General features: G+C 40.6%; 1 protein-coding gene across 1 annotated transcript; it reads left to right on the top strand.

Annotated features, from left to right (window-relative positions):
• The first annotated feature begins 68 nt into the window (after positions 1 to 68).
• Positions 69 to 15,504, top strand: DNAJB11 (DnaJ heat shock protein family (Hsp40) member B11). The gene is made up of 10 exons (XM_082625586.1): positions 69 to 343; positions 2,979 to 3,135; positions 6,904 to 7,001; positions 8,778 to 8,910; positions 10,722 to 10,864; positions 11,694 to 11,776; positions 12,454 to 12,511; positions 13,866 to 13,977; positions 14,430 to 14,589; positions 15,046 to 15,504. The coding sequence occupies exons 1-10, from the start codon at positions 276 to 278 to the stop codon at positions 15,108 to 15,110; spliced, it is 1,077 nt and encodes a 358-aa protein (XP_082481712.1). The 5' UTR covers positions 69 to 275; the 3' UTR covers positions 15,111 to 15,504.
• Positions 15,505 to 27,988: the final 12,484 nt, after the last annotated feature.

Genomic DNA, 27,988 nt, shown 5'->3' with positions numbered 1-27,988 from the left:
GAAGTGTACTGCGCTGATTGGCTGTGAGGCGCCGGCCGCGTGTGATGTCCCGAGCAGCGATTGGCTCTGGCCCGCTGGGTGCTTCTCTCGCCGGGACTCGGGACTCCCGGGAAGTGGACTGGTAGAGGAGGGGGCAAGCTAGCTGTCGCTCCCGACTAAGTCGGAGACTCCGGCGTGAGGCGGCCTCTCAGGGCCGGGGGGGCTGGCGAGCCGACGCGGCGGCGGCGGCGGAGGCTGTGAAGAGTGCGGGGGTCAGGGGCCCGCACAGAGAGACTATGGCCCCACAGAACCTGGGCACCTTCTGCCTGTTGCTGCTGTACCTCATCGGGGCCGTGATCGCTGGGTGAGGAACTGGCATCCGCGGGCACGGGGCCCTTAAGTCAGTCTTGGCTGGGGAGGAGGCTTGAGGGAGGAGGGGGCATTGTCACACTGCGGGAGTGGAGAGGGGCGTTGCTGTGGTGAGGCGGTGGAGCGGAGGAATGGATAGCGTGGGCCAGGCTTGTGGGGGTGGAGAGGAGAGCAGTGGGTGATACGGGTGAGAGGGGCTTAGACCCAGAAGCCCTAGAGCTAGATTTGCCTAGAGAAGTGAGGGTTGGATGCAGTGCCAAAAGCAACGTGGTGGGAGGGGGCTGCTGAGCTGGAGAAGAGGACGATGCAATGTTGAGCCTGCAACAAGCCATTGGGCTGACATTAAGTGGGTGGGTTATGATGCCAGGCCAAGTGAGGAAATGGGGAGGACAGGTTAGGGAGGCCATGCTGGGACTGAAGGAAGTTGCATTGAGGGAGCAAGGCAGACCCTTGGGAGAGCCCTTGTACTTCTCAGCTTCTTGAGATACTGAGCCTGAGTTGTCATCATGCCTCACTGTCTCTCCATGGAGCATTCTTAGGAAGCTGAATGGTATTATGAGCGGGGAAAAAACATTTCCACTACTACACCAATAGGTGGTAGACTGGGATTCTAGCCCACCCCACTTACGGATTATGTGACCTTGAAGGAACATTTCAATTCTCATCTGTGACATGAGGATGATAATGTGCCACCTGTTTGAAGGAAGTAGGACCACCTGAACTCTTGAGATTCTCCGGCCTTTAATAAGATCCAACATCGTATAGGCCTGCTGACCACAGGGTATGATATGCCAGGCTCATATTTTAGAATGTGGGGAATAGTAAAGTCTTAGCTTTTGACAAATGTATAGGTTGCTCTGAATGTAGAAAGCACTACCTAGCAGAGCTTTAAACTTTAAATACTTGTTATTCTCTTAAAAGTTTTTTCCCTGTGCATATATGCTTCAACTTTGTTGGGTTTTTTTTTTCTTGTGAAACATATTAAATTTCTAAAATAAAAATTAACTTCTCCTAGGTAATGCTTTATTGGGTTTTTTAACATGTTTTTGTTAGTACTTTTTGCACTTAAAGCAATGGGTACCTTAAGTTGTTTAAACAAGATTTCAGGATAAATACTGTTAGTACTGTAGCTATAAACTTCAGTTTTTCATAAAGGATTCTCTTGGGGACCGTCATGTTGATGCTGAGTTATGCCAGCCATCTTTTCCCTGTATTTTTCTCAGCTGTTACTTAACCATTTTTATATTAAGTATAGCCTAAGCCTCACTTTTTATATAGCTAGCTCTTTTGTCATTAACATTAGTGAAACCTTTGATTTATTTAGTTCTTGTCTCAAGAGATGTCAAGTTTTTGCAGATTTTTGGGATGTGGTGATAAAGCACCTAAATAATCCTCATGGAACCCCTTGTCAGTGATAATTTTTAAAATTTATACATTAAATGGTTCTCCTGAAGTGTGACTAAGAGCTTATGAAATACATTTTTTAAAGTTCTGTCATATATTACGTGGATCTTGATACCCCAATGCATTTTTCCCCACTGCATTTTAAAATTGCCATCATTACTACATCATCTTCCTGTGAACGACTTTCCCATCCCTTTGGTTGAGAGAATGCATTTTCAGAATAATTTCTGCTGGCTCAAGTGACTCTGGCAAAAGGAATAGACTTTTGTGAGCATGCTTATTTATTCATTTCATTCAACGAATATTTATTGGTGTCTTCTATGGGCTGGCTTTGGTCCCTGCCCTGAAACTTTGTTAGTCTTATTCTGTCTTCACAGTGGCCCTTCCTGCAAAGATTCCCTTTACAATTAATTTGGTTCCAACATAGCTCCTGGCAAGGAGGTCAGTGGATCTCCACTTTATCTTCTAGCTCATGCCACGTACATATTTGCAGCTACTGAGACTTATAGACGCCTGCATATGGGTTCCAGCAGCTGTCTCTAATTAAGACTTAACCTAGACAAACTAGTATAACTAGTATAACTAGTAATGACTGCAAAATTGAAATTTTCTCTCTCAGCAAAAAACTCCACAACTCATACATTCAAATGGGTGTTATTCTCTCTTCAAGCTTTTTATTTGGGCTTTGACTTAACCTCTGTGTTAACCTCTGAAGTTAACTTCAGTCACTTCATCTTTAACATTCCAAGAGTGCTACTGTGAGAACATTTCTGTGACATAATCTTTTTGAACAAAGAAATTCATCCGTTGAGACTGACCTTTGGAAGCAGTCAAAAGTCATTTGAAGTCAGTAATAGGGGAGAAAAAAGAGAGTCAATTTGATTATACAGTTCTTGGTTGAAAATGATGTGTGACCATAAAATAAGAAAATGACTTTCTTGAGTAAGGGTAGTTCTAAGAGAAGAATGCCAGAGATATTTTGAATAATTCTAGTATTGTTCAAAAAGTACATAGCCTCTCATTGTGATTACTTCAATATGAGACTCATTACAAATTCTGGTGTGTTCTCTTTTTAGTCATTCTTTTTTGTGTGTCACGTGGGTACCTTCATTTTCCTACCTCTTTGCTCAGACACAAACCTAAATGTAAAGGAAAAAATTTCACTTTTAAAAATGTAGTCTATTAACTCTTTAATGAAGTATCTTCTCCCTCTCCCCCACCCTCAGGCGAGATTTCTATAAGATCTTAGGGGTGCCTCGCAGTGCCTCTATAAAGGATATTAAAAAGGCCTACAGGAAACTAGCCCTGCAGCTTCATCCTGACCGGAATCCTGATGATCCTCGAGCGCAGGAGAAATTCCAGGATCTGGGTGCTGCTTATGAGGTGAGTCAGGAAAAGGATGAAGTATGAATAAAACCTATAGATTCAGAAAAAAACCATGTAACGCTGAGTAACACTCCCATTTTTCAGGTCACTTTTTTAAAAAAAATTGACAATAGATAAAAGTAGCACTTGATGCTATATTGTACATTAATGTTAGTACGTGCTACTTCTTGCCCTTTTCATTTCAGTATTTGTCTTATTGTGGAGAGTAATGTTGAAAAAGACAAATGAAAGAAAATAGGATTGGTAGGTTAATACGTAGATTGATGATCAATCACTCCGTTTGAGAGTTGCAGCCAGAAACAGAAATAAAATCTAAATGAGGATTGCAAATCCACATGTGCCCATGTGGATCAGGCAGATAACATGCAGGGCAGGTATAAGATACAACAGGAGAGTGGATATTCTACCTCCATGTTAGGGATCAGTAGCGATTGAAGAGGACTGTGACAGGCTGAAGACTTCTTGCCCCATTTCAAGGGAACAGCTGTTATTCAACACCAGCCGGTTTTTGCCGTGTACAGATGCAAACACTGTGTTTGCACACTGTGGCCAGATCATTTAATTTTTCAAGAGGAGTGGAAATGCTGATTTTTTGGTAAATTCTCCTGGTTGTAAAATGTTGGTAACTAATTCAATTTAAAATTTTCTTTTACATGCAGATCAAAGAAAACACAGCTATAGTTTGAATTTGCAACCTGTAATCTAGAGGTCAAAATACTTTCATGTGTATCATCTCATTTAATCTTCATTAGGACACCATGAAATATAGGAGAGCTGGGCATTTTCTTATTACCATTTAAAAAAAATTTTTAACAACACAGAGGAATATTTACTGAATGCTTAATAATCTTTTTACTATTTGAAAAACCATTATACACAGAACCTTTCAACACTATGGTGAAAAAATTTTACAAATAAGTCACTGATAATCTTTCATATGTATTAATTTAGGAGTTAGCTGTATTGTGTGTGTTGCAATTCACCTTTCCCCTAGAAATAGAATACTATTATTCTGTGGTTGTACTTTTTCTTTTCAGCTTTATTGAGATATAATTGACAAATATAATTGTAAGATATTTAAAGTATATATTGTGATTACTTGGTACACATATACATTGTGAAAGGATTTCACCCATCTAGTTAATCCATCACCTCATATATTTATTGTTTTGGTGAGAACATTTAAGCTCTGCTTTCTTAGCAAATTTCAGTTATACAATACAGTGTTATCAATTCTAGTCACCATTTATTCACATTTTCTAAAAGGGCACAGAAAAAAATAATTTGACTCCAAAAGTCAGAGAGCTACAACTTCTGAATTCAAATTAAATCCCTATATAGTGAGAAGACTGAAAACAAATCTGAAAAATATTTTAGTGGAAAAAACCCAGAAGGAAGGGATCCCAAGGCCTCCTAGGTTAAAGAAGTGAATGAACCCAAACAGTGACTTACATACCCAGGTGAAACCTAGAACTAATGGGGTTTCCCTTTCTTCTCTCAACACCTATAGGACCAAAATTCCTAACCGCAGGCCCACAAATAAACTTGAGAGGGTTGGTGGACCCTCTTAAATTACTGTATGTAACATTTCTTTCTTGTTGATAATATGGATTCCATATTTCGCACTGTGTTTCCCATGAGTATTCCCATTGCTTGCTAGGAACCCAATAATCAAAAATATTTTCTGGGGAAACTGTTGCTAAGAATTTACCATGCTCTTTAAAGACTCTACCATGTTCTTTAGCCATGACCTAGGCAAGACTATACATAGATCATTCATGAAATTGCAGTTTAACTCTTAAGAGCCTTTCTGGTCACTAGTTCAAATTTTCTTTTTTCTTTGTATCATTCACTTGATTGCCTGCCTTTGGTCCTTAGATAAATTAGTGTTCACAAATCAGAATCCCAGTAAAGTTGAAGAGTCTTTTGTGAATACAAATCTGTCTTCTCTACTGAGCTGGGATTACTACTGGCATTTTAATTAATTGAGACTCTGGTTGGTTGGCCAGTCAACTAAGAAACTCCTTTTTTTCTTTTAATAATAAAAGTTTCCAAGACTATGGAATAAAGTTGCATTCCTTAGACAGAAGAAAAGTGAGGAGTAAGTGAATGGTAATAGATAACTTTAGGAGTAATTTGGGGGTAGTTATTACAGAAGCCTCCTATGTCCAAAAAGAAGCTGACTTAAAAAATAGTCTTTGTTTTGGGGTTTTGAAATAGTGTTTCTTATGGACCCAAATGTGGGGTTCATTTCTTTGCCAAGACAGGAACAGAGAAGTAGACTTGAAAGTGAAAATATTGGAAATCCAGATCACATAATAATGAGTTTTGTTTTGTTTTGTTTTTTAAAGTTAACTCTGCCCATTTCTACTTCCCCAAAGTGGCTATTTTTTTAGGATATTTACCAAACAATTTTTTTCTCACCTGGTCTATCACAGTGGCTTTAGTTGAGTACTCTGGTCACTTCTAGACTAACCCATTTGTCTTTGCTTTTAAGAATGCTCACTCTCTTGTACACTGAATTTCTTTTTATCCTTCTAAATGTATCTTAAATGTTAGTAGATTTTTGCTGTGGCACCTTACACGTCATTCAGGCCCTGAGCCAAAAGTGTGTCCTATTTACATACGCCAATCAGATCTTCCCTTTCTTTTGCTGAGTCAACAAGCCCCATCTACTTCCAACCTCACGTTTCCTGAGCCAACACAAGTATGGGTTTCTATAACTTTCTCCTTCAGTCTGCTATCTAAATAGACATTTAAGAATATCAAATAACATAAAGTTATTCAATTTTCAAAGTTATATGTGTGCATATATTTCAGAATGCTCTAAGTAAATGGGAAGCTGTTTTTTGGAGGGCAAAATTTGAGAACATTGAAGCTTATTTTGTTTTACATTCTTTAGTTCTATATATGGAATGGTCTCAATGAGAAAGCGTATACCTATGACTGAGTATGTAGTTTTCTAAAACCATTAAAACTTCAGAGAGTCTTTTCAAGTTGTGAAATTTAGCTTGAGCATCCTTCATAGAGCAGTGTCCCTTTTCACTCTTTGCAGTTCAAACTCAGGAGGTTATGAGCTGTGTGTGGCAGACAGCATTCTTCCCAAATGGATTTCTACATGTATCAAAAGAATGAAAAGGGAATATGAAAATATTGCAGTGTAGAGCTTTCTGGAGACCTGTCATTGGAGTCCCTTGACTTGCCAGTCTCTTAATGTGTGTGTGGTAGTGGGGTGTAGGGGTTATGGTATAGACGTGTAGGGCTGAGCAAACTTGACGGCTGTCCTAATTTACTGCTTCTGTGACTAATGACAGTCTCTCATAGTCATGTCCTAGTTTATAGTTTAGAGAGAGAATATAACATAGTGGTTAACAGCCTAAACACTGGAGTCAAACTACATGGGAAGTAAACCTGAGGAATTCATCTCACCTCTTTCCTGTTACTGCCCTCACATTCATAGCCATGTCGCTAATCTCCAGCATGATATTTATATGGCTAGGTGAGTTTTGATAAATTTAAATTAAAAACATGAATTGAGCATTGTGCAAAGTTACAAAATGAACACTGATCAAAGAATTTAGTCTGATAAAGAAAATAACTTTATAAACATGCCTTAATACCATACATAATGAAAACTGAATTCCACTAAAATTTTACACACAGTATCAGAGTTTAAAAAAACAAAAACAAAAACATACATGTGAATTCACCTTACCTGAATATTACCAACTCATAATCTTTTCTTCCACTGGCTTTTGCCCCCAGGTTCTGTCAGATAGTGAGAAACGGAAACAATATGACACTTATGGTGAAGAAGGATTAAAAGATGGGCATCAGAGCTCCCATGGAGACATTTTTTCACAGTAAGTAATTTATGTATCTGCAGGGTATTAGTGTCTGAGAATGGATCACTTAGTGATTATTAAAGAATTATCCTTGCTCCCTTGTTCAGAAGCTTTCAATGAAGAGTACAACTCAACTGATCCTTGACCAAGAGGTCATTCATCATCCTTTCTGTGGGAATATACTCCTCTATTTTCACAAAGCTCCAGAAAAGACAGGTGGCACTAAAAGGGATGTCCATCTAGCCAACCATATCAATTAAATCAACCCTGACTGTGTTGTGGGGGATATATGTTGGAAACCAGTTCATTTTATCTCCTTGCTGTCTTAGAATCTGCAAACCACTTAATGAGCAAAGTGATTCTTATAAGCGGAGAGAGAAATTCCTACTCTCATACCCAAAGCTGACTCTTCATCCTATCCACAAGAGAGGGATGATTATGATAATCAGCATTGTTGGAAGGAGTTGGGTTAGAGGCTCTTCATCCCTTGCTGGGCCCAGCTTTCTGGGAGTGCTAAGAGGCTGGAATAATAAACATCTTTCCTTCCCGCTCTTTGAGCCCCTCTTTGTTGAGCATTTGAACTTTCATATGTCCTGATGATGCATAAATAGATCTTGATCCGGGGTTTCAAGTCAAGTTATAAATAAAAAGATGTTTGAATATGCATTTCTATGGGGAGAGGATGCATTGCTTTCTTCAGATTCTCTTCAGATTCTTCAGATTCTCAAGAGAATTTTCTTCAGATTCTCAGATTTCTTCAGATTGGTGAACCCTTCCCCAAAAGAAGTAAGAATCACTGTTGCTACAACAGCTTCCCTCATTTAGTGTTTGGGGGTGACAGTAGATTTTCAGGACTCACAACGATGTGTGCGTAATGTTATTAGGAAATCTTTCTCTTCCCCAGGAGTGATTGGGCTGCTTTAGCCTACCAGGGAAGTGTCCTGTTTGAACCCCTTAGCAGTAAGAAGTGATACCCAGGGATGCCAGAAAGAAAAAAGGCTCTGCCCTTGCTCTTTCCCCACCAAAATCTCCTTCTCTGCTTTTATTTAAAATTCAGGGAATCCATTCACCAAGATTGGGTTTTGGTTTTGTTTTTTGGAGGGGTTGGGGTTGTTGTATATTTGTCATCACTATGCTAACATCTGAGGCTCTTAATAACCAAAACTTAACATCAAGATTAGAACTCCTATACAATTGAAGGTCACTGTTTATAGTAATCTCAAAGTGACGCTTCTGTTACTTAACACAAATTAATTTTGGTCTTATGAGACCAGAACTTCCTTTCCTGTAAGATCCAGAGTTTTACTAAGGCTGATGCTTTTTTAGTTTAATTATGTATCCAAGATTTTTGTACAAAGCAGTAGCTTGTTTCAGCAAAGTTAGTTTCTAAAAAAGCATGTAAAGGTGAACACTACAAACGTCCAAAATTACCATTAGGTTTGGCAATACATGGATTTATATAGACTATACCCTTTCTCAATGTCTCCATTATATCCTGATATTTGTCAGTATTGAGAGAGATTATTTTTTCATTGATTAAGAATTCATTGGCATACTGTATGCACTGTACTGTGTGTTTGGACAGTATTAAAAAGTAAATTTTTTTGTAGTAGGGGCAATATAGTTGACATTATATAAATTAAAAATTGTGTATGATGTATGACTCCAATGTATTAAAATGGCTTTCAGTTTTGCTTACTGGTGGGACACAATATTTTATCAATGTGAAGAAAACTAAAATTATAAGAGGTGAACTCTGATTTCTTTTCGTGATGATTTTACACTTACCAACAGCTTCTTTGGAGATTTTGGTTTCATGTTTGGAGGAACCCCTCGTCAGCAAGACAGAAATATTCCAAGAGGAAGTGATATTATTGTAGATCTAGAAGTCACTTTGGAAGAAGTATATGCAGGAAATTTTGTAGAAGTAAGTCCAAACTATACAGCTATTCATATTGACTCCCAGAATGTGTTCTTATGACTAAAAACAAGAGGTTTCTATGTACCTTCTCTGTCTTTTAGGGGGTGGGGAGGTGTATAGAATTGAATTAATCATAATCCTTGGTTCATGATATGCTGTTATTATTTCATGAACTCATCACTCAGCCCAAGAACTAAATAAAACAATACCAGGAGTTATATCTACCTACATGCTACTTCCCTATTCCGTTCACTTGCCTCCTTTCCCAGGTAACTGTCTAATATCCTGAGTTTTGTCTTTATTGTTCCCTTGCCACTCGTGTTTGTTTGTTTTATTACATATATAGGAATACCTGAATAATATATTGTTTACTTTCACTGTTTTTGACTTTGTAAAAATGATATCGTACTATACATTATCTTCTGAGACTGGCCTTTTTTACTCACTCTTAATATTGTCGGGATTCATCCATGTTGTTGCTTATAGCTATAATTCTGCTGAATAGAATTTCATTGTGACCACGTTACGTCAATAGGCATGTAGGTTACCTCCAGTTTTTTTCAATTCCAAGCTGTGCTTTTAGGAAGTCTTGTACATATATCCAGGTAAAAAGATTAATTTCCCATGTTCCCTTGCAGACCTGTTGTCTGTCATCATTGCTAATACATAATGTGCATCACTCTTTGCAGTTAGCATGCTCCTAAACAAATTCCCTTTTAATCTAATTATTGTAAAGGATGTATATGACCTTGCTATTTAAATGCCCCCATGGTAAGTTCTTTTTAAGAAAAAATTACCTTGAGAGAGCATAGTGGTTAAAAGCACAGTTTGGAGCTAGACTGCCTGGTTTAGAATCCTGGCTCTACCGTACATTGGTTATATGACCTTGGTCGTATTACTGAGCCTTTCTGTGCTTTCATTCTTTCCTCTGTAAAATGGAGATAATAGCAGCATCTACCTCATAAAGCTGCTATGAGGATTAAATGAGTTCATAAATATATGTGATTAGGGCCTTGCTTGGCACATACTAAGTGCTATAAAGTGTTGGCTCTAATTATTGTTATTGTTATTTATTCCGTTGACCTGGGCTTTCATATGTTCATAGACTTTGAGGGATTTTTCTCCAAGCATTCATGTCATCTCACTGCATGAGCATGTGCCCTATGATTAGTAGGTTTGACTAAACAGGCAAAATCAAGAGTACATTTCTTCAAATATTTTAGTTTCTAGTGATTTAGAGGGATCAGAATGTTTAATTGCAATCAGCTACAAGGAGATGATCGTTGTGTCTTTTCTTATGGGTTAGAGTATCTGAATCGAGACAGCACTGGAAAACACTGCCAGATTGAGTTGCCTGAAACAAGGAAGTGTTTTCATGAGGTTAATCATAGCTAATCCTGGGGTGGGAGCCACATACCAGCTTTTGAAGGCTGTGGTTGTTCTTCAGGGCTTATGCTTTACACAGCTCAGATTTCTCAAGAGATAGTAATTCTGTGCACTACTTTAACTCAGTAGTATTTTGTCATGGCTTAGAAAAGGTGATTCCATACATACTATCTTTCAGTTCTTTCTTACCCTCCTCTCTCTTCTCCAACTTCAAAATTTGAGTCAGTTAAAGATCCATTTGCTCCACTCCTATGTGGGAGCTGACTTATAACTTCTCCAAGACTTCTCTCAGCTGTGGGTCTCCCTGAGGGATGGCTTGGGAGAGAAGGGGAAGTGCCAACCCCAGCAGGTGCACAGAGCCCCAATCTGGTGAGGAAACCAAAGGCCGTGGGACACAAGAGAGAAGCTGATCCTGTGTGTGTACTTGCTAGGTGGTTAGAAACAAACCTGTGGCAAGGCAGGCCCCTGGCAAACGGAAGTGCAACTGCAGGCAGGAGATGCGGACTACCCAGCTGGGCCCCGGGCGCTTCCAGATGACCCAGGAGGTGGTCTGCGACGAGTGCCCAAATGTCAAGTGAGTGCAAGCACCTTCTTTGCTCTGCCAAGGGACACTTTAATCATCTCCTTTGTCTAATAAAATGCCAGTGGTCCATACCTAGATTTTTTTTCCCTCCCTCTCCCCCATCCTTCTCTCTCTCCCTCATGTTATACCAGAGGATAGAGCAAAGAAATGTACAGTTTAATTTTTTCCGAAAGTGTCTATTCAGAATATCTCCTTTTATGTTTATGAACTAATAAGCAGGGCCCTTTATTTCTGAATATACTTAACAAAAATGTTGATATTTTTCCGTTTTCCTACTTGGAATGTTTCCTTTTTCCTACTTGGAATATTTAGAGCAGTCTTATGTGTACAGCTAACATTTCAGATTAGAGAAGTACTATTTGCTGATTTATGTTATAAATACAACTATTTAATTGAACCTTCAATTGTATATATTAAAACTAGCTCAGTTATTTGTGGGATCAGTGAAAAAAATCAAATAGGATAAACTCTCCTGTTAGATTTTCTGATAAACATGATGCTGTCCTTTCAGGTGCGCATTTATGTAAGTGCGAGTAGTTTTCTCTGTTACTGATCACTCACTTCAAGGGAATCAGTCTACTGCAGGCTTTTTTGGAGTCAGCAGACGCATGGTTATGTGATATATAGTAGCTTTGCCCTGGCTTTTGGCAGGTGGAAGGTGTAAATGGATATCAGGTGGTTTTGTCATTTAGGGATACAGGATAGTCTTCCAAGAAAAAGGTCTGATTGAGTAGATAAACCTTTATTATCTGTATCTGGGGTTTGGTTTATATTTTCTTTCTTCTTTTTTTTTTTTTCTTTTAAATGCTCTTTGTCTCAGACTAGTGAATGAAGAACGAACACTGGAGGTCGAAATTGAACCTGGGGTGAGAGATGGCATGGAGTACCCCTTTATTGGAGAAGGTGAAATATTGATATTGATGTTTTATTATTGTAACTTTATGCTCCCGCCTGCTTATGAACACCTCCCACCCCCAACCTCACCCCATACATACCTCGTGGCCACCTAGTAAATGCATATATCATTTCCAACACACTTCAGTCAGTTATAGGACACAGAAAGCCTTTTTATGACCATCCTTAAGCATCCTGGTTGGTCCACTTAAGTAGTAGCATTACTGTTTATCCTTTGACTATCATGGCCAAAAGTTACTGTCAGGTAGCCTAAGTTAGGTCAAAGTTTAAATATTCAGAACTTAATGGATTAATTTTAACTCAGCAACAAAAGAAGATATGTAACTCTAGTTGGCATTAATAAGATGCTCTCAGACCTCACTTAGGGGTTAAATTTAAATCTCTAGAAGAAAAATAGCTTTAAAACATCAGATTCAGGAGACCAGTGAATCATTCTTTGTTTAGGAAATAAGTCACGTTATTTATTGCTGTGTCTGAGTGCCAGGTGATCCTCACTAATAACCTGAGACTTGATATAACCAGGTAGACACGCTGCTCTCACAGATAGGCTTGACAGTCAAAGCCTAAGGTAGTGGCTTTAGAAAATTCTCTCAGCTGCTAAATAGATGTGCAGTGTTCGACCTGCATGGCTTACAGTGTGTTGTAATCTCTTCTCTTCTGACAAGGTGAGCCTCATGTGGATGGAGAGCCAGGAGACTTACGGTTCCGAATCCAAGTTGTCAAGTAAGTAACCTCAGTTTAGAGGCCTTCTCTTTAGCCCTCGCTTTTCAGAGGAGCAGGTTAGAGAAATATGGGTAGCCACCAGGGCACTTCCAGACTTTTTCCTCTGTTTCATGCCCTTAATACCCTAAATGTGTAACTCTACAGCCATACTGAAAATTCGGGGTTGGAGCCTAGGATTGAGTCCATTTATTTATTTACTCAGGACTTCCAAGTCCAAAAGATGTTGGGAGGAAAGCATCGGTATTAAGAGTAAGGAGCTGTGAAAGAGGGGCCAACAAGGAGACCAGAGATTTTAACTGAGGAAATACGGCCCCACACAAGAATGGGAGACTTTTCCATAGAAAGGAGCTTCTCTGACATAATCTGCAGCTGCTGGGCAGATTCTCTGGTTGGCTTCTCTTCAACATGCAGTTCTACTTACATAAGAATTTTACCTGGGACTCAGGTTTTCTTGTTTATCACTTGTCTCTTTTTTTTTTTTTTTGCGGTACGCGGGCCTCTCACTGTTGTGGCCTCTCCTGTTGCGGAGCACAGGCTCCGGACGCACAGGCTCAGCGGCCATGGCTCACGGGCCCAGCCGCTCCGCGGCATGTGGGATCTTCCCAGACCGGGGCACGAACCCGTGTCCCCTGCATCGGCAGGCGGACTCTGAACCACTGCTCCACCAGGGAAGCCCATATCACTTGTCTCCTGTTACCACTTTGGAAACCAGTGATACCTCTGCTTCTAAGGATTCATTGAAACGAGGTTCCCACCCAAATATGGAGAAATGGGCCCCCAGTGCCAAGGACTTTTTTACCTCATAGCACTCTTTAATCTCGGTGATCTTTCCCCAACCTTCCTCACCTACCTTGTCTTTCCCATCACTTCCCGGAGAAACTAGCACATGTGCTGTTCCCTGAATAAACCTGGTACCTTCTCAAGTCCTTATCATTGCCAGAATTCCCTCTTGCCCTATCCCCACCCTCCCCTGCACCCACCTTATTTGCAGCTTCAGAGCTGATCGGGCCTTACAAGCCCAGCTCTAGAAGCCCCCCAGGACCCGTCCCTGATGCCCTTCTCCCCCAGTCCCACAGCCAGAAGTTGTCCTTCTCTCTTTTCCATAATCTAGTTACTTGTATTTTAATTACATGCTTTGACTTCAGCTGATTGTAAGCTCCTTAAGATTAGAGTTTAATAAATCTTAGGCTACTTTACAGTCTTGATTAATACTATACACGAAGGAGTGTCTAATAAATGCCTATTTCTTGAAAGAGTGGCATTCATCCTTTTCCATGATTTTTCTAAAAACTTCTTGAACTCTTCCCAAAGGAAGACTTTGGAAGTTAATGATCTTTACCTTGTTCTGTTCTAGGCACCCAATATTTGAAAGGCGAGGAGATGACTTATACACAAACGTGACAATCTCCCTCGTGGAGTCTCTGGTGGGCTTCGATATGGATATTGCTCACTTGGATGGTCACAAGGTAAGCAAACCAGTTCTCCCACTTCCTGTCCTTTTAAAGCCTTCACATGGCTGCTGTTGAGGTTACTTCAGCCACTTCAGTCATTTGGAGCCACGGGGACTAAGTGCTCAGGCTTTGTTCTGTCATCTTTCCTCACTCTGCTGCTGAACGTGTAGCAGTAACAACGCCACAGACCCCTCAGCTACTCAGAGGTGATTGCACAGCCTTTGGCAGTCTCGTCTTTACAGTCTCCGTTGGCAAAAGCCTTACTTCTTTACGTGTTTCGTTTTTCTTTTTCTTTTTGAAAACCTTCTCTTTCTTTGGCTCGCACTGTCCTGATGATGTTTCCCCCGCCCCTTCATCCTGCTGCTCTGAGCCATGACATGGGCTCTGGGCACCAGTACTCACTGGAGGCTGTGTGTTGTGCTTCGAGAGTACCAGTCCCGCTCCAGTCCATCCCCTTTGCTTTCCAGGTACATATTTCCCGGGATAAGATCACCAGACCGGGAGCCAAGCTATGGAAGAAAGGGGAAGGGCTCCCCAACTTTGACAACAACAACATCAAGGGCTCTTTGATAATCACTTTCGATGTGGATTTTCCAAAAGAACAGTTATCAGAGGAAGCAAGAGAAGGTGAGGGTATAATGTTTACTGTTCAAGGAAAGGTGAGGTCTACATTAGAAGGATTAGAGGCTTAGGGGTGGTCTGCAATGACTGATTGAGAAGAGGGCCCAGTCAGTGGGTCCTAAGTAAAAAGGAAAGGGTGAGAGAGATCAAAACTGGAAAGAGGACAAAGAAGAAGGAATGGAAGACAGCCAAAGAGCTTTCTGTCCATTTCAATTGCCTCTTATCGGATTTTGTGGGTTGTATGTGTGGTATATGTGCCTGAGACACAAAGACAAGGGGTTACCTTGGACGTGCATGTATGGGTATCCACATGCGATAAAGTTAGACATTGCTAGTTACTTGTTTAATTCAGATCCATGGTTGTCATAAGGCCTTTTGTGAGCCTCCCCATGAAACATGCTCTTCAAACTCTGGGGAAGTCACTTTTTTGTTAACGGAGTCATTTGTTCATTCTTTCCTCAGGTATCAAACAGCTGCTGAAACAAGGATCAGTGCAGAAGGTATACAATGGACTGCAAGGATATTAAGAGTGAATAAAATTGGACTTTGTTTTAAAATAAGTGAATCGGCGATATTTATTATCTGCAGGGGGTTTTTTTGTGTGTGTTTTTGTTTTCATTTTCAATATGCAAGTTTGGTTTAATTTTTTTTTCTTCTAATGATCGTCATGAAATGAATAAGAGGGCTTAAGAATTTGTCCATTCATGTTGAGAAAAGAATGACCAGCAAAAGGTTTAATAATACCTCTCCCTTTGGGGATTTATGTCTGGTGCTGCCGCCTGAGTTTCAGGAATTAAAGCTGCAAGAGGACTCCAGGAGCAAAAGACACAATATAAAGGGTTGGAGTTAATTGTTAGCTATTTCATTCGAAATGCCAACTGGAGAAGTCTGTTTTTAAATACAATTTTGTTGTTAATTTTTTCTTGACTCCTGTTTCTTGTTGGTGTAGTTACCCTCTTGTCTCTTCCATCTCCATTTTGGTCATTTTTCCTTGATCAGCCTCATTTCCCTCCTTGGGGCCTGTGAGCTAGTTGGGTTTTCCTCCCATCAAGCAAGATGAATATACAAACCTGTGGAAGAGTGATGAAGATCCAGTCCCCGTACCCAATTAAACACACATGGCACTTTCTAGAAAGGAGCCTGAAGAAAATTAGAGATTGGAGTAGGTGAAACAAGATCACACCACCACCTAATTGTCCTTGAGAAAGTATATTCCCTCTCATTTAATTTGGGAATAATCAAATCTGACATGGAAACTTTACTGTTTAGAAAGCACTTTTCATGTATCCAATCTCAGTTGACCTCATGTTTGAAAAGTCTTCGGCTTGTGTTAGGAACTAGGATTATTGTCGGCCCTAGGAAATGAATTTGAAGCAGTAGAGTTGCAAGTTGCATTTGCTTCTCCCAGTGGCACCTAATTCAGGTGGTATGTGACATCAATATATTTGACTTTGTAACCTCCTTCCCTTTTCTACATTATACAGTCAAATTACACTCTTTGTGTTACTTCAGCTAGTGAATGTTTCAGTGTTGTTGAACAGCTGCTGTTGCAGAGTGTGTGTGGAGCTGCCTTCTAGCCATCAGTGTGGTTCCAGCAACATTCCCACCTTTGGCTATGCAGCAGCCCGTGCTGCTATTGCCTTTTCATTTATTTTGCGCTGTTTTATAAAAATTAGGGGAAAGGCGGTGGGGAGGAAATTTCATCCATTTAGAACAGTTAAGAACAAGCACACCGGGACTTCCCTCCCTGGTGACACAGTGGTTAAGAATCCTCCTGCCAATGCAGGGTACATGGGTTCGAGCCCTGGTCTGGGAAGATCCCACATGCCATGGAGCAACTAAGCCCATGCACCACAACTACTGAGCCTGTGGTCTAGAGCACACGAGCCACAACTACTGAGCCCGCGTGCCACAACTACTGAAGCCTGCACGCCTAAAGCCCGTGCTTTGCAGCAAGAGAAGCCACTGCAACGAGAAGCCCACGCATTGCAACGTAGAGTAGCCCCCACTCGCCGCAACTAGAGAAAAGCCCGTGCGCAGCAATGAAGACCCAATGCAGCCAAAAATAAAAAAAAAAAAGAACAAGCACACCTTTTAACCTCAATCAGACACTTTTTAAAAAATTTATTTATTTGTTTTTATTTTTGGCTGCGTTGGGTCTTCGTTGCTGTGCGCGGGCTCTTTCTCTAGTTGTGGCGAGCGGGGGCTACTCTTTGCTGCAGTGTGCGGGCTTCTCATTGTGGTGGCCTCTTGTGGAGCGCGGGCTCTAGGCACGTGGGCTTCAGTAGTTGTGGTGCATAGGCTCAGTAGTTGTGGCTCGTGGGCTCTAGAGCGCAGGCTCAGTAGTTGTGGCGCATGGGCTTAGTTGCTCCGCGGCATGTGGGATCTTCCTGGACCAGGGCTTGAACCCGTGTCCCCTGCGTTGGCAGGCAGATTCTTAACCACTGCACCACCAGGGAAGCTCCCAGACACTATTTGGACTTGAGTGATCCAACTGTGTGTTCACTTGTGAAGAAAAAGAACAAAATTCAGAGGCTTATTTGAAATGCTGAAAATCTAAGAAATCAAACGCACCATATAAATACACATGTGTGTTACATGAACTTTTGTACATTTAATATTCATTATGTACTGAGTTGCTCTAGTTAAAAATTTCTTAGGAATAATTATCATCATTTCTCTTCTATATCTTAGCCCAGGAGAGCTCTTGATCATTTTTTGCACTTGCTGATTTTTTCCAAGATTTTTGCAAAAGTCGGTCACATACCAAACTAGAGTTATTATTCTTAGCTAGAAAGACCCCAGATATAATGCTTTTCTATAAATAAGAATGTTCATGGGGCTTTGTCACTACTGTTTATCCATGATGGCCATGAATGAATGAGTTAAAAAAGAATATTCTTTTACCATTGACTCTTTGTGAGCTTCAGTTTACTTAAGTGCTTTCTCTGAAGCGCATTATAATGTGGAAAGACTTGTATCAAAGTTCCATAGATTTTCTTGTAATAAAGCATAGTAACAGGGTGGTGTGGTGGAGATGACAGGAAGATCGTAAAACCAGGCTTTAAAGCCCAAGCTTTTTGCACTAAGGTACAACTGCCTTCCCAGAAGTTAATGCTGCCCAAAAATGGAGTGGTGGTCCCCGAGGCAATAAGCTCCCTACCAGAAATGGGCTTGGGAGGTTGTAGTGGTCAGTATATGTTCCCTTCAAGCCAAAGATTTCTATGTGTTACAGAGTTTTCAAGTTAAGAACTGAAAACTTGCTCTCTTACTCATTTAGTAACAAGTATTTATTGAGTCCTTACTATGTGCCGGTTTCTGTTCAAGTGCTTTATATGGATGAGGTTGTTTGTATGGAAGAGGGAGTATTATCCTCAATCTGCAGATGAGGAAATGAGTTACATCTCACAGCTTACTAGTGTGGGTCTGGCATTTGAAGCCAAGCAATCTACTTCAGAGAATGTGCTCTTAACTACCATGAATTCATGATTTCTACTTAGAGAAAATAAATGGTGTGGAAGAAGTATTCTAGGCAGTTATGGTGAGAGAACAAATAATAGTGCTCACCCCTGCAAGGAAAAATGTCACTCCAATGAGATATGTAATGAAGCAGAAAGGGTGGTTGGCCTGGGATGGGATTCAATTCTGTGACACTGGGCAAGCCAGTTAACCTCCCCGAACCTCAGTTTTCTCACCTGCAAAATGGAAATAATGAAGGGTGATATATTTTAATTTGAGCTTTTGTGATTTCTAACATATTTTGGCTACACATTTATTCATGTTTAATTCCTGGTCCTCAGCTGCATTCACTATTGGTTATGTTGCCAGATTCCTGAACCCTAGATGGGTGTTAGTGCTCAGAAATCACTGTTTTTGGAAAAGGGAACAGGATATGGAAACAAAACCAACTGGAAAAGTTGCATTGTTGTTCTTAGAAATGGAAGGAAGATTTTACTCTATTCCTTGACAAAAGATAAGCTGCAATTAGCTCCAGTAAAAACGTCTACCTTGAACGAAGAGACATATCCAAGGACTCCAGGAGATAAGCAGAGAGGAAAAAATGGTTTGATGAGTGTTCATTTTTTAAAAAATTCTAGACTTTTAGTCACTGACATGGTACCAGTACTCTTGATCAAGGGTTGACTACAGGTCACAGGCAGTGGGTGCCGGTACAGCTTCCACAGTGATTTATGTGTCAAAGAGCCCAGACCCTTTCTCTTTCCACTAAATGAAATCAGTACTTTAGGTATGGTACCTCTATTGATGCAGCGAGCCTGAGAATGACATGAGTAGAGGGCAGTGCGGTCACAGAGCTGAGTGTCAGTGAGAACCCTCTAAAGCTGCTCTGACCAATATGGGAACCATATGTGCCTTAGCACTTGAAATGCGGCTGGTACAAATTGAGAGGTGCTATAAGTATAAAGTACACGCTAGATTTTGAATACAGTACAAAATAAAGAATGTAAACTCAATTTTATATATTGATTACATGTTGAAATGATAGTATTCTGGGTATATTTGGTGAAATATATTATTAGAATGATAAATACATTATAAAATTCACCTGAGGTGGTTTTGGTTTTTTACTTTTTAAAATGTGCATACTAGAAAATTTTAAATTACATGTGTAGCTCATATTATCATTTTATTGATAGTGCTGCTGCCGGGTTACTTCTCAACACGAGAGAAGTTGACTAGTACTTTGGGATGAAGGACCTCCTTTTCCTCCCTATTCAATTACCTCTCATTCAATTCAGTCCAATGGTCCAGACTGTCAAGATGTTTTGGGATCCCCACTCAATCATCCAATATTCTGTCTGTGCCTCTCAGCTTGATGTTATCTGTCCGCTGTATTGGCTGAGACATCAAGATTTTTATCCAAACAGTGAAGACAAGTGCTGACCAAAGAACTGAAGGACAGCTCTTGGATTTTGCCACTGAAAGCCTCTCTCCGTGTTGCCATTCATCAAAACATTGGCATATAGGTCATATCAACCTCCATGAAAATAACTAATTTTGCATGTAGCCATATTTCTTATCATGTCCACAACGATATGCTGAGAAGCCTTGTTGAAATCCATTTATACAACAGCCTGTTAGGAAATGAGGTGTATCTGACGTGACTTCTTCTTAGCAAGCCCATATTGGGTCCTAGAGATCAGCACATTCTCATGTACATGCTTACAAATGATGCCTAAGTTGACTGTCATCTTCTTAGCTTTTGGAAGAACTACCCGTCTCCAGTCTTTCAGCCTCTTACCCCTCCACAGTGTCTCAAAGTCACAGCCATGTTTAACAACCTCCTCTATATTCCTCTCAGTACTCTGGGATTTTGTCTAGTCTAGAAGACATGATTTCCTTTGAAGTGTTAATAAGTGTTTCTTGTAATCAGCTCTTCCCTCTTGGTCTTCCATTTCCTCTTACTGATGTTCATTCTACCCTTTATGTTTCAAACGTCATTCTTTCTGACAGAATATAGATGCAAAATTGGAGGTTTTATATACCATAATTATTTTTTAAGGGCTTTAATATTTATTGAGTCTTTCCAATGTATTAAACTTAGCTTTTGTAACAGAGATAATTCTCTTTTTTTAATCTTTTTTTTAACGTCTTTATTGGAGTATAATTGCTTTACAATGTTGTGTTAGTTTCTGCTCTATAACAAAGTGAATCAACTATATGTATACATATATCCCCATATCTCCTCCCTCTTGCGTCTCCCTCCCACCCTCCGTATCCCACCCTTCTAGGTGGTCACAAAGCACGGAGCTGATCTCCCTGTGCTCTGTGGCTGCTTCCCACTAGCTATCTGCTTTACATTTCGTAGTGTATATATGTCAATGCTACTCTCTCACTTTGTCCCAGCTTACCCTTCCCCCTCCCCATGTCCTCAAGTCCATTCTCTACGTCTGCGTCTTTATTCCTGTCCTGCTCCTAGGTTCTTCAGAACAATTTTTTTTTTTTAGATTCCATATATATGTGTAAGCATACGTTATTTGTTTTTTTCTTTCTGACTTACTTCACTCTGTATACCATAGTTATTTAAATGTATATACTCTAGAATCAAACCCCTTAGAATCAAATTCCAGTTCTACCACTTACAAGCTGTGCCTCAATTTCTCCATCTGCAAAATGGTAATATAATAGTACCTCTTTCACAGGGTCATTGAATAATTGGACAGTCACAACTGGAATTGCTGGCTTGGGGACATATAGGCAAAAAGGAGCAAATTAGTATCTCTATTTTGCTTAACTAAGGTTTGTAAAGTTTTTTTTTTTCTAGTTCTTCCCCTCTGCAATGCATGATATTTGTACTGCAGTACTATAGTAGTGTTGTGCTAGCTTTAAAATCAGCCCTGAGACTCCAGAGTTTTTTTTTTAAGTTATTTTCTGGTTATTACCACTAAAAATCAAGTTATTCATTAAAACAACAAGAATGATAATTTTCAATGCAAACTCAAATAAGTGATGCACCTCGACTGTGTCTGCCCTCTTCACTTAGCCCCACTTAATCCTAAAGTAGAGAAGGTAGCTTCCACATGGGCTGGATTTTGATTTAGAGATAATTCTGCCAAAAAATAAGAATAAATAAAAGATGGCTCCTGAGATCTAATATCAGTTGTGGAAACCATTGTGAGGAGCCAGACTAGATGATTAAGAACAGGTCAGGTAATTAAAGCCTCTGCCTCTTCTAACAGGTCACTAACCTAGGACAGCAGAAAATTGATAGACAAGGTTTTCAGCAAGGCATTTGGTGATTCAGATCTTTATATCTTTGGGGGCAAAATAAAGGCATATAGTTGGATTCGTAACTCAATAATTATGTTTGAACATGCTGTTGATTAATGAATCAATGTCAGACTGGAAGGGAGGTGGTCTCTGCTGTCACAAAACAGAGCTATGTTCTCAGTCCTGATCTATTCATTACTTTTATTAGTGGTGAGCATTCAGGAAGAGAGTTTAAAATGCCAAGCACCTAGTGTATGTGTAAGTAACAGTTTTCACAGCTCTTATATGCTTGTGGGTCCAGAAAGTCCAAGGAGAGAAGCAGGACACCTTAAAGCTGACCAGACAAGCTTTGACTCCTGCACAATGCTTATGGTGGGGGAAGCAACTTAACCTGGAAGGAGAGGGTTGGATATACCAGCTTCATCCACAGCACTGATGGCAAAGCATGACTTGGCAGCAACACTGTCAAGGTGTCACTTGAATTGATGTCTCCCAAAACAATTACAAGAGGACTTGCACTGAATTTTGAGGGGAAGTAACCGTAACAAACTAAAGAGTCAGTTGAATAAAAGTTTTATACTATCAGGGCCATTATAAGAAGCTATAAGTCTTCAAATTGTAAGAGTTAAATGTCTCCATGTTTTGAGGTTTGGTAAAGGAATTTTGACACTGGTGGGGGCAGGGAACTTCCCCTAATTCTGCTCAGCAACTGCTACAAAAGGGAAACCAGGTGAGCAGCCTTATGATGCCCTAAGAGTGATGTCCCAGTTACTATTACCATGTATCAAATTACCCCAAAACTTAGTGGCTTAAAACAGCAACATTTATTTTTCTTGCAAATCTGCAGTATGGTCTGGGCTTGATGAAGCCAGCTCCTTTGTGCCATGTGGTGTCCACCGGGACAGCTCAAAACCTGGGGACTGGAATCTTTTGAATGCTCTCTACCCACATGTCTGGCAGTTGATCCTGAGAGGACTCAAGCAGCTGGAGACTGGAACCATGAGGCTCCTTGAGAATCTCTATCCCCATGTGGTCACTGTGGCATGGCAGCTTTAGCATAGCTGGACTCCCTACATGTTGGCTCAGGGCTCCCAAGATATGTGTTCCAAAAGACTGAAAAAAGGAAAAGCTTCATTTCTTTTTATGACCTAGCCTCATAAGTCGTGCAGCATCCTTTCCATCACATTCTATTCATGGAGGCAGCCACAAACGCTCACCCATATTCCAGGGGAGAGGAAGTAGACTCAACCTTTTGATGAAAGAATCTTCAAGGTTTTGAAAGAGTATGTAGACCTGCAACTATTGCTGTGGCCCTTTTTGGAAAATGCAGTTTGCCCCAGGTGATCACATGAGGTGAACATAAGAGCAGCAGCCATGACCAAGAGACAATGTCAGAACAGCATGAAAGAGGTCAGGGAAACTCAAGAAGAATGAAGGGACTATCTGCAAATCCGTGAGCACCACCCTGTCCCCCTGCCATCCAGGAAGGGAAGGATTCTGGGAGCAGAAGTTTTGGAGATAGGACCTGACCATTCTGGTCAAGGGGTTTATTCCCCTCCCTGCTGGGGGAGCCTGGAAAATGTGGATTACACATCAGTGACCTTCCATGAGAACATGAGGGATGCTGATCAAAGCCATGGACACTCAAAACCGAGAGGGTTGTCAAGAGTTGTCAAGATCTGGTTCCTGACTACAGTTGCCGAAACCTCTCAGAACCCAGTTCTGGGAAAAGAGGACTACTAATTGTTTTTTAAACCAAATAGCACAAGAAAAGTCTCTTAAAGTCAGTTGCATCTTCTAGTATTCCTCAGGAGTCAACATAATATGATCACTGAATTCATTTCCACCAACTGCCAGGCACTGTGCAAGGTGCTGAGGATATGTAAGGTGCTCAGATGTGATTCTTAGCATTGGGGGCCTCACATTCTAGTGCAGGGGGCTCCAACACTTACCCCTCCCCAAATAATTCATGCTCAATGCAGAAAATTTGGGAAACCACACACACAAAGATGTGACATTTGAATATACTGAACCTGAAAATCTGGGGAAGAACTCAAAACACAGCGAATCCAAGAATGTACATGCATGAAGAGAATTTGAACAAGGAAGGAGATGCAAACTAAAAACTGTCACAAAATACCACACTATGAGTTGTTTTGTTTTATTTTTTAATTTCTTTGATGGACTTTGAAGCACAAACCTTAGGGTGTATCTGAAGTTTCCGGCCCAGACCTTATCAGTGTGGCTCACTTTCAAGGGGAACTGGTTGAGCTGAGAAGTATCCATGGCTACTAGCTATGGGCATGTTGTCCCTGGAATTTTGGTGATAGTGTATGAATCCCAGAATGATCCTGGAATTTCAGATTATCTGGTCAAACTCTGGGCAATTCTTGGGTCCACTTAGTGCACAGATATTTTATCTTTTACTTAACTCTTGCTGTAGAAACTGAGAGCCCCATCAGTGATATAGATGTAGGTTAAAGAAGGATATCCTGACTGATATCTTCCACAATTTCCCAGAAAGCAGTCTGTGAAATTGCAGTGTTATCAGTTTGCTCAACTGTGATCATGATTAGCCCCAGGTCTACAGTTCTGAATCCAAGTGCAGATCTGCTGATTATCAGCAATGTGACCTCGGAGAAATATCTTAACCTCTCTGAGCGTCAGTCCCCTTACCTACCCCATATTCTGAAGACTATACAACATGATGTATTTAAAAGTACTTAGCAAAGTACTGGTGTGTAGCAAACACTCTTTAAATATTAGTTATTGCTATGGACTGAAGGTTTGTGGCCCTTAGTTCCCCACCCACCTACCCCCCACCAAATTCATAGGTTGAAGCCATAGTGTGATGGTATTCAGAAGTAGAGTCTTTAGGAGGTAATAAGGTCATGAGGGTGGAACCCTCATAAATGGGATTAGTGCCTTATAAAGATAGATGTGAGAGAGATGATCTCTCCACCATGTGAGGATACAATAAGAAGACAGCCATCTGCAAACAAGGAAGCCTGCTCTCACCAGACACTGAATCTGCCAGCAGCTTAATCATGGACTTCTCAACCTCTAGAACTGTGAAAATAAATGTCTGTTGTTTGAGACAGACAATTTATAGTAATTTGTTATAGCAGCCTGAACTAAGACAGTTATTATTACTATTATGCAATAAATGTGATTAAACTGTTTTTGAAGAAATTTGCATTTCTGGTAAAACATCACATTTTTGAAATCTTAGGTTATCTTTCCCCAATGTCAAACAGTGTAAAACATTCATTGACCTGCTCATGTGTGGATTTCTGACCCTGTGGTACTCCCCACTTTGAAAAAAACCAGAAATGTTCCTGCTGAAGAATTTCTGCAGGGAGCTGATGGAAAATGACGCTACATTCTCGGTCGACTCCAGGTCCAGAAATACAGGAACTGCTAGGAGGAGGGATGCATACAATAAAAAATTAATAAAAGAAACCTCAAATAGAGTTGGGAGACCAGAAGTGGGGAGCTCTCAGGCTCTGGGAGGATAACAGAGCTCAACAGAAAAAAAGACTCCTCTTTCCTAGCAAGGACTCAGCCAATGGAAAACCACGGGCTTTTTATTTACTACACTCCTCCCAACTTCCTGTTCCTCTCTGTAAAAGAGTTCTCCTTCCCTTGCTGTTTGGGGACTAGCCTGTAGCTCACCGTGGTTGTGGACACTGAAATGCAGTTCTTTGTTGGTCGCAAATAAACCCATCTTTGCTGGAGAATATTTAGCAGTCTATTTGTTTCAGATCAACATTTTGGTGGCCCGAACAGGGACCAGAGAAGACTCCGGATGGTTCTGGTGCTGCTGAACAAATAGGTGTGGTATCCACAATTGAGCCCAGAGTGGCTTACTGCTTTTCTCATGGACCCTAGAGTTTGAAGGTACATATTTCTCCTGGATCCAAGCTCACACCCCCTTGTGTTTGAAACTCCCCTTTATTCAGGATCTATTTAAAGGTTTCATCTTTCTGGTTAAAGCCTTATTCTCTATGTGAGTACTTGTTTGGCACTTTGGTCTGATCTTAAAATCAGACTGTTTCAACCGAAGCTGGCTGAAAATGCCTTCGGCCCAGTTCCTTTGCGAAGGGGCTGCCTTTGGTCTGTTTCCTCCAAGACCAAGCTATCTCCTTAAGACTGGCTGGGATTGGCTTGCAAGCTGTTTAAATTGTGCCATTTGTGCTGTAAGCTGTTTGGAAATTGTTCCTTACTCTAGAGGGAAAAGCCTCTGAGAAGTGAGACCCCAGTTATCTAAGTATTTTGAGGGTGCCCCCTATAGGAACTCTGGTCAGTTTTATGTTAGAAAACCAAGGTTCTTCATCAAGTGCATTTCTAACTAAATGGACCCACCTGACCAAAGGCAATTTAGAATATCAGTGGCCATTATGGGCAAATTTTGAAATCTACAAACTTAATTTCCTTGCAACCAAATTGGACTGCAATAGCTCACTTTCCAGAACTGAGCGGAATGCTTATTTCAACTGGCATTTGGAGGCTTCCCAACATTATTAGGCATCTCAAATTGCCTCTCTGCAAAATAAGACTTTAAGATTAACTGAGGCAAGCAAACAATTAAAGAAAGCAAATGGCTCACAAATCCCCAGACTCTTCTTCTTTGGCTTCTTTGTCTCAGGCTCTGCCTCTGGCACTGTCTTCTTCCTGCACTTCTACAATGCCTATGTCTATACCCTCAAATCGCTCACACTAATTCTCCCACCAAACTTTCCCTTTTCTCTGAAACTCTCCCCACTCCCTTTTCCTCTGCACTTGTCAGAACCTGTCTCTTTAAAGTTAAGCCTTCTGAGGATCCAGCGGCTAAACTCTTAATTTCTTATACTCTCTGGGCTAAAGTTGAACTGTGAGCCATGGTCAAAGTTTTTCCAAAAATAACTGAAGATCCTCACAGATTTGCTGAGGAATTTAATTCAAACTTATGAAACTAGTTTCTCTGACTGTATCAGCTAGTTCATATGCTCGGTGGTGAAGGCCAGGCCCAGCACTGGATGAAAACTACTAATTGGGAAAGTCCTGAAAGGTCTCTAGAATTACAGCTGGGAGACCAGCCTACTAACTTATCATATGATCAGACTCAGGCAATTGCTAAACAATTTCATCAAGCATGCTATGGCTTTTCCAAAGCCTGTTGATGGGAACAAAATTCAGTCTTGCACACAAAACTGATGAACCTGTGCATGAATATTACAGTAGGCTTCAGATTCTGGTCTTCCTTCAGATGTAGATTCTGCCCGGGTAGCCTTTAATTCTATGTTTATTAATGGGCTGAACCAGGACCTTTCCCTTCTAGTAAAAAGGACCAGGATAGAAGGGAAACTATGTCCACTCCAGATTTAGTGAATGTTGCAAATTAGCTCTCTCGTACTCTAGATGAGTCACCTCCAAGGAGGACAGCCAAAATCTTAATCTTCTCACATGTAAGGGTATATCCATTCGGGGCACATAGAATCCCAGACAGGTTACAAAGTTTCAAAGACTGGTTAATAGGTAAGAAAGCAAGAATAGATGAGAACCAAGGGTTGGTGTTAGGAAGGGTCTATGGATCAGCAGTAGAGTTTATCTGGCAAATTGGCAGGGCTGTTGGCTTGCCTTGTTTATACATATTTCATGTAGTGCCTCTCTTTTGACATAAAGGGGTTGATTTGAAAGTAACATTTTTACAGACAACATCTAAGTAAGCGGTGGGGGCTGGGAAGGTGAATACAGTTGTGGCATTGTCTGTAGAATTGGTAGGTCAATAGTTACAAATATGGACCATTATAGAAGGAGTCAAGAAAAAGCAAGGGATGGGGTGATACCCTCATGGGAGAAGATTTGGACTCAGTAAGCTATTCCAAAAGCATGTCTATCACAGTATATGGTATAATTTGGTGCATTGAAAAAATTAGTAATAGGGATGATAATTGGATCAATATTCCTGGAAAAGACCACCCCAGGAGGGGAATGGCATATCCAGCAATTGGATAAATTTCCTGTGGATGCAAGGGACCAAGAGAGTCTTATGATAGCATTATTCTGCCAGGGAGGTAGACTGGTTATAGAGAGAACATAGCTAGGGAGAGTGAAAATCAGGGCAAGATCCCAAGGCCATGCCCAGATGATTTCAGTTCAGTCTTCCATCCAGACTTTGTTTTGATAGATCCATTCAGAAACATGAGGATGGCATAAAAACATCTCAGATACAATCCAGGCAAGGAAGAGCATAGGGAGGTGGGAACCATCAAGGATATGGTCTTCTTAAAATGTTATAATTCCAACAGTATACAGAAGAACTATTATTATGCAAATACCTATAAGCAAGAAAGCAATGCCTAGAATTTCAACTTTACCAAGAAAGCCCATTGTCTAATAAAAACTAGCCTGGTCCCAAATCTTGGGATAACCGTCCACTACATATGTTGTCTGCTCCACATCCATGTTGGCCATCAGTCATGAGGTTTTTTTTGGATAACTTTAATTTGAGGACTTTTGTAGGCTGGGAGGTCCAGACAAGTGCAGGGGTCTTCTTTAAAGGAGAAAGAAACATGAATCCATGGATCAATGCCTTTGAGTTTAGCTGCATAAAGATTAGTTAACAATACCTGATAGTGTCCCTTCCAGTGAGGTCAAAGGGCATCCTTAAGGAGCATACACAGTCATTAGGCTG

This window comes from Mesoplodon mirus (assembly GCF_964341445.2).
Source record: "Mesoplodon mirus genome assembly, chromosome: 6".
NCBI lineage: Eukaryota > Metazoa > Chordata > Mammalia > Artiodactyla > Ziphiidae > Mesoplodon > Mesoplodon mirus.
Note: the sequence above shows the minus strand (reverse complement) of the source record. Positions and strands in the feature narration are given on the sequence as shown.

What these genes read in the sequence shown, in the direction of transcription:
- DNAJB11 (XM_082625586.1), top strand. Translation starts at nt 276, where the DNA reads ATGGCCCCACAGAACCTGGGCACCTTCTGCCTGTTGCTGCTGTACCTC. An exon ending in ATGCAGGAAATTTTGTAGAA is followed by an intron (nt 8,911 to 10,721) that starts GTAAGTCCAAAC and finishes TGTACTTGCTAG; the next exon opens with GTGGTTAGAAACAAACCTGT. An exon ending in GTACCCCTTTATTGGAGAAG is followed by an intron (nt 11,777 to 12,453) that starts GTGAAATATTGA and finishes TCTTCTGACAAG; the next exon opens with GTGAGCCTCATGTGGATGGA.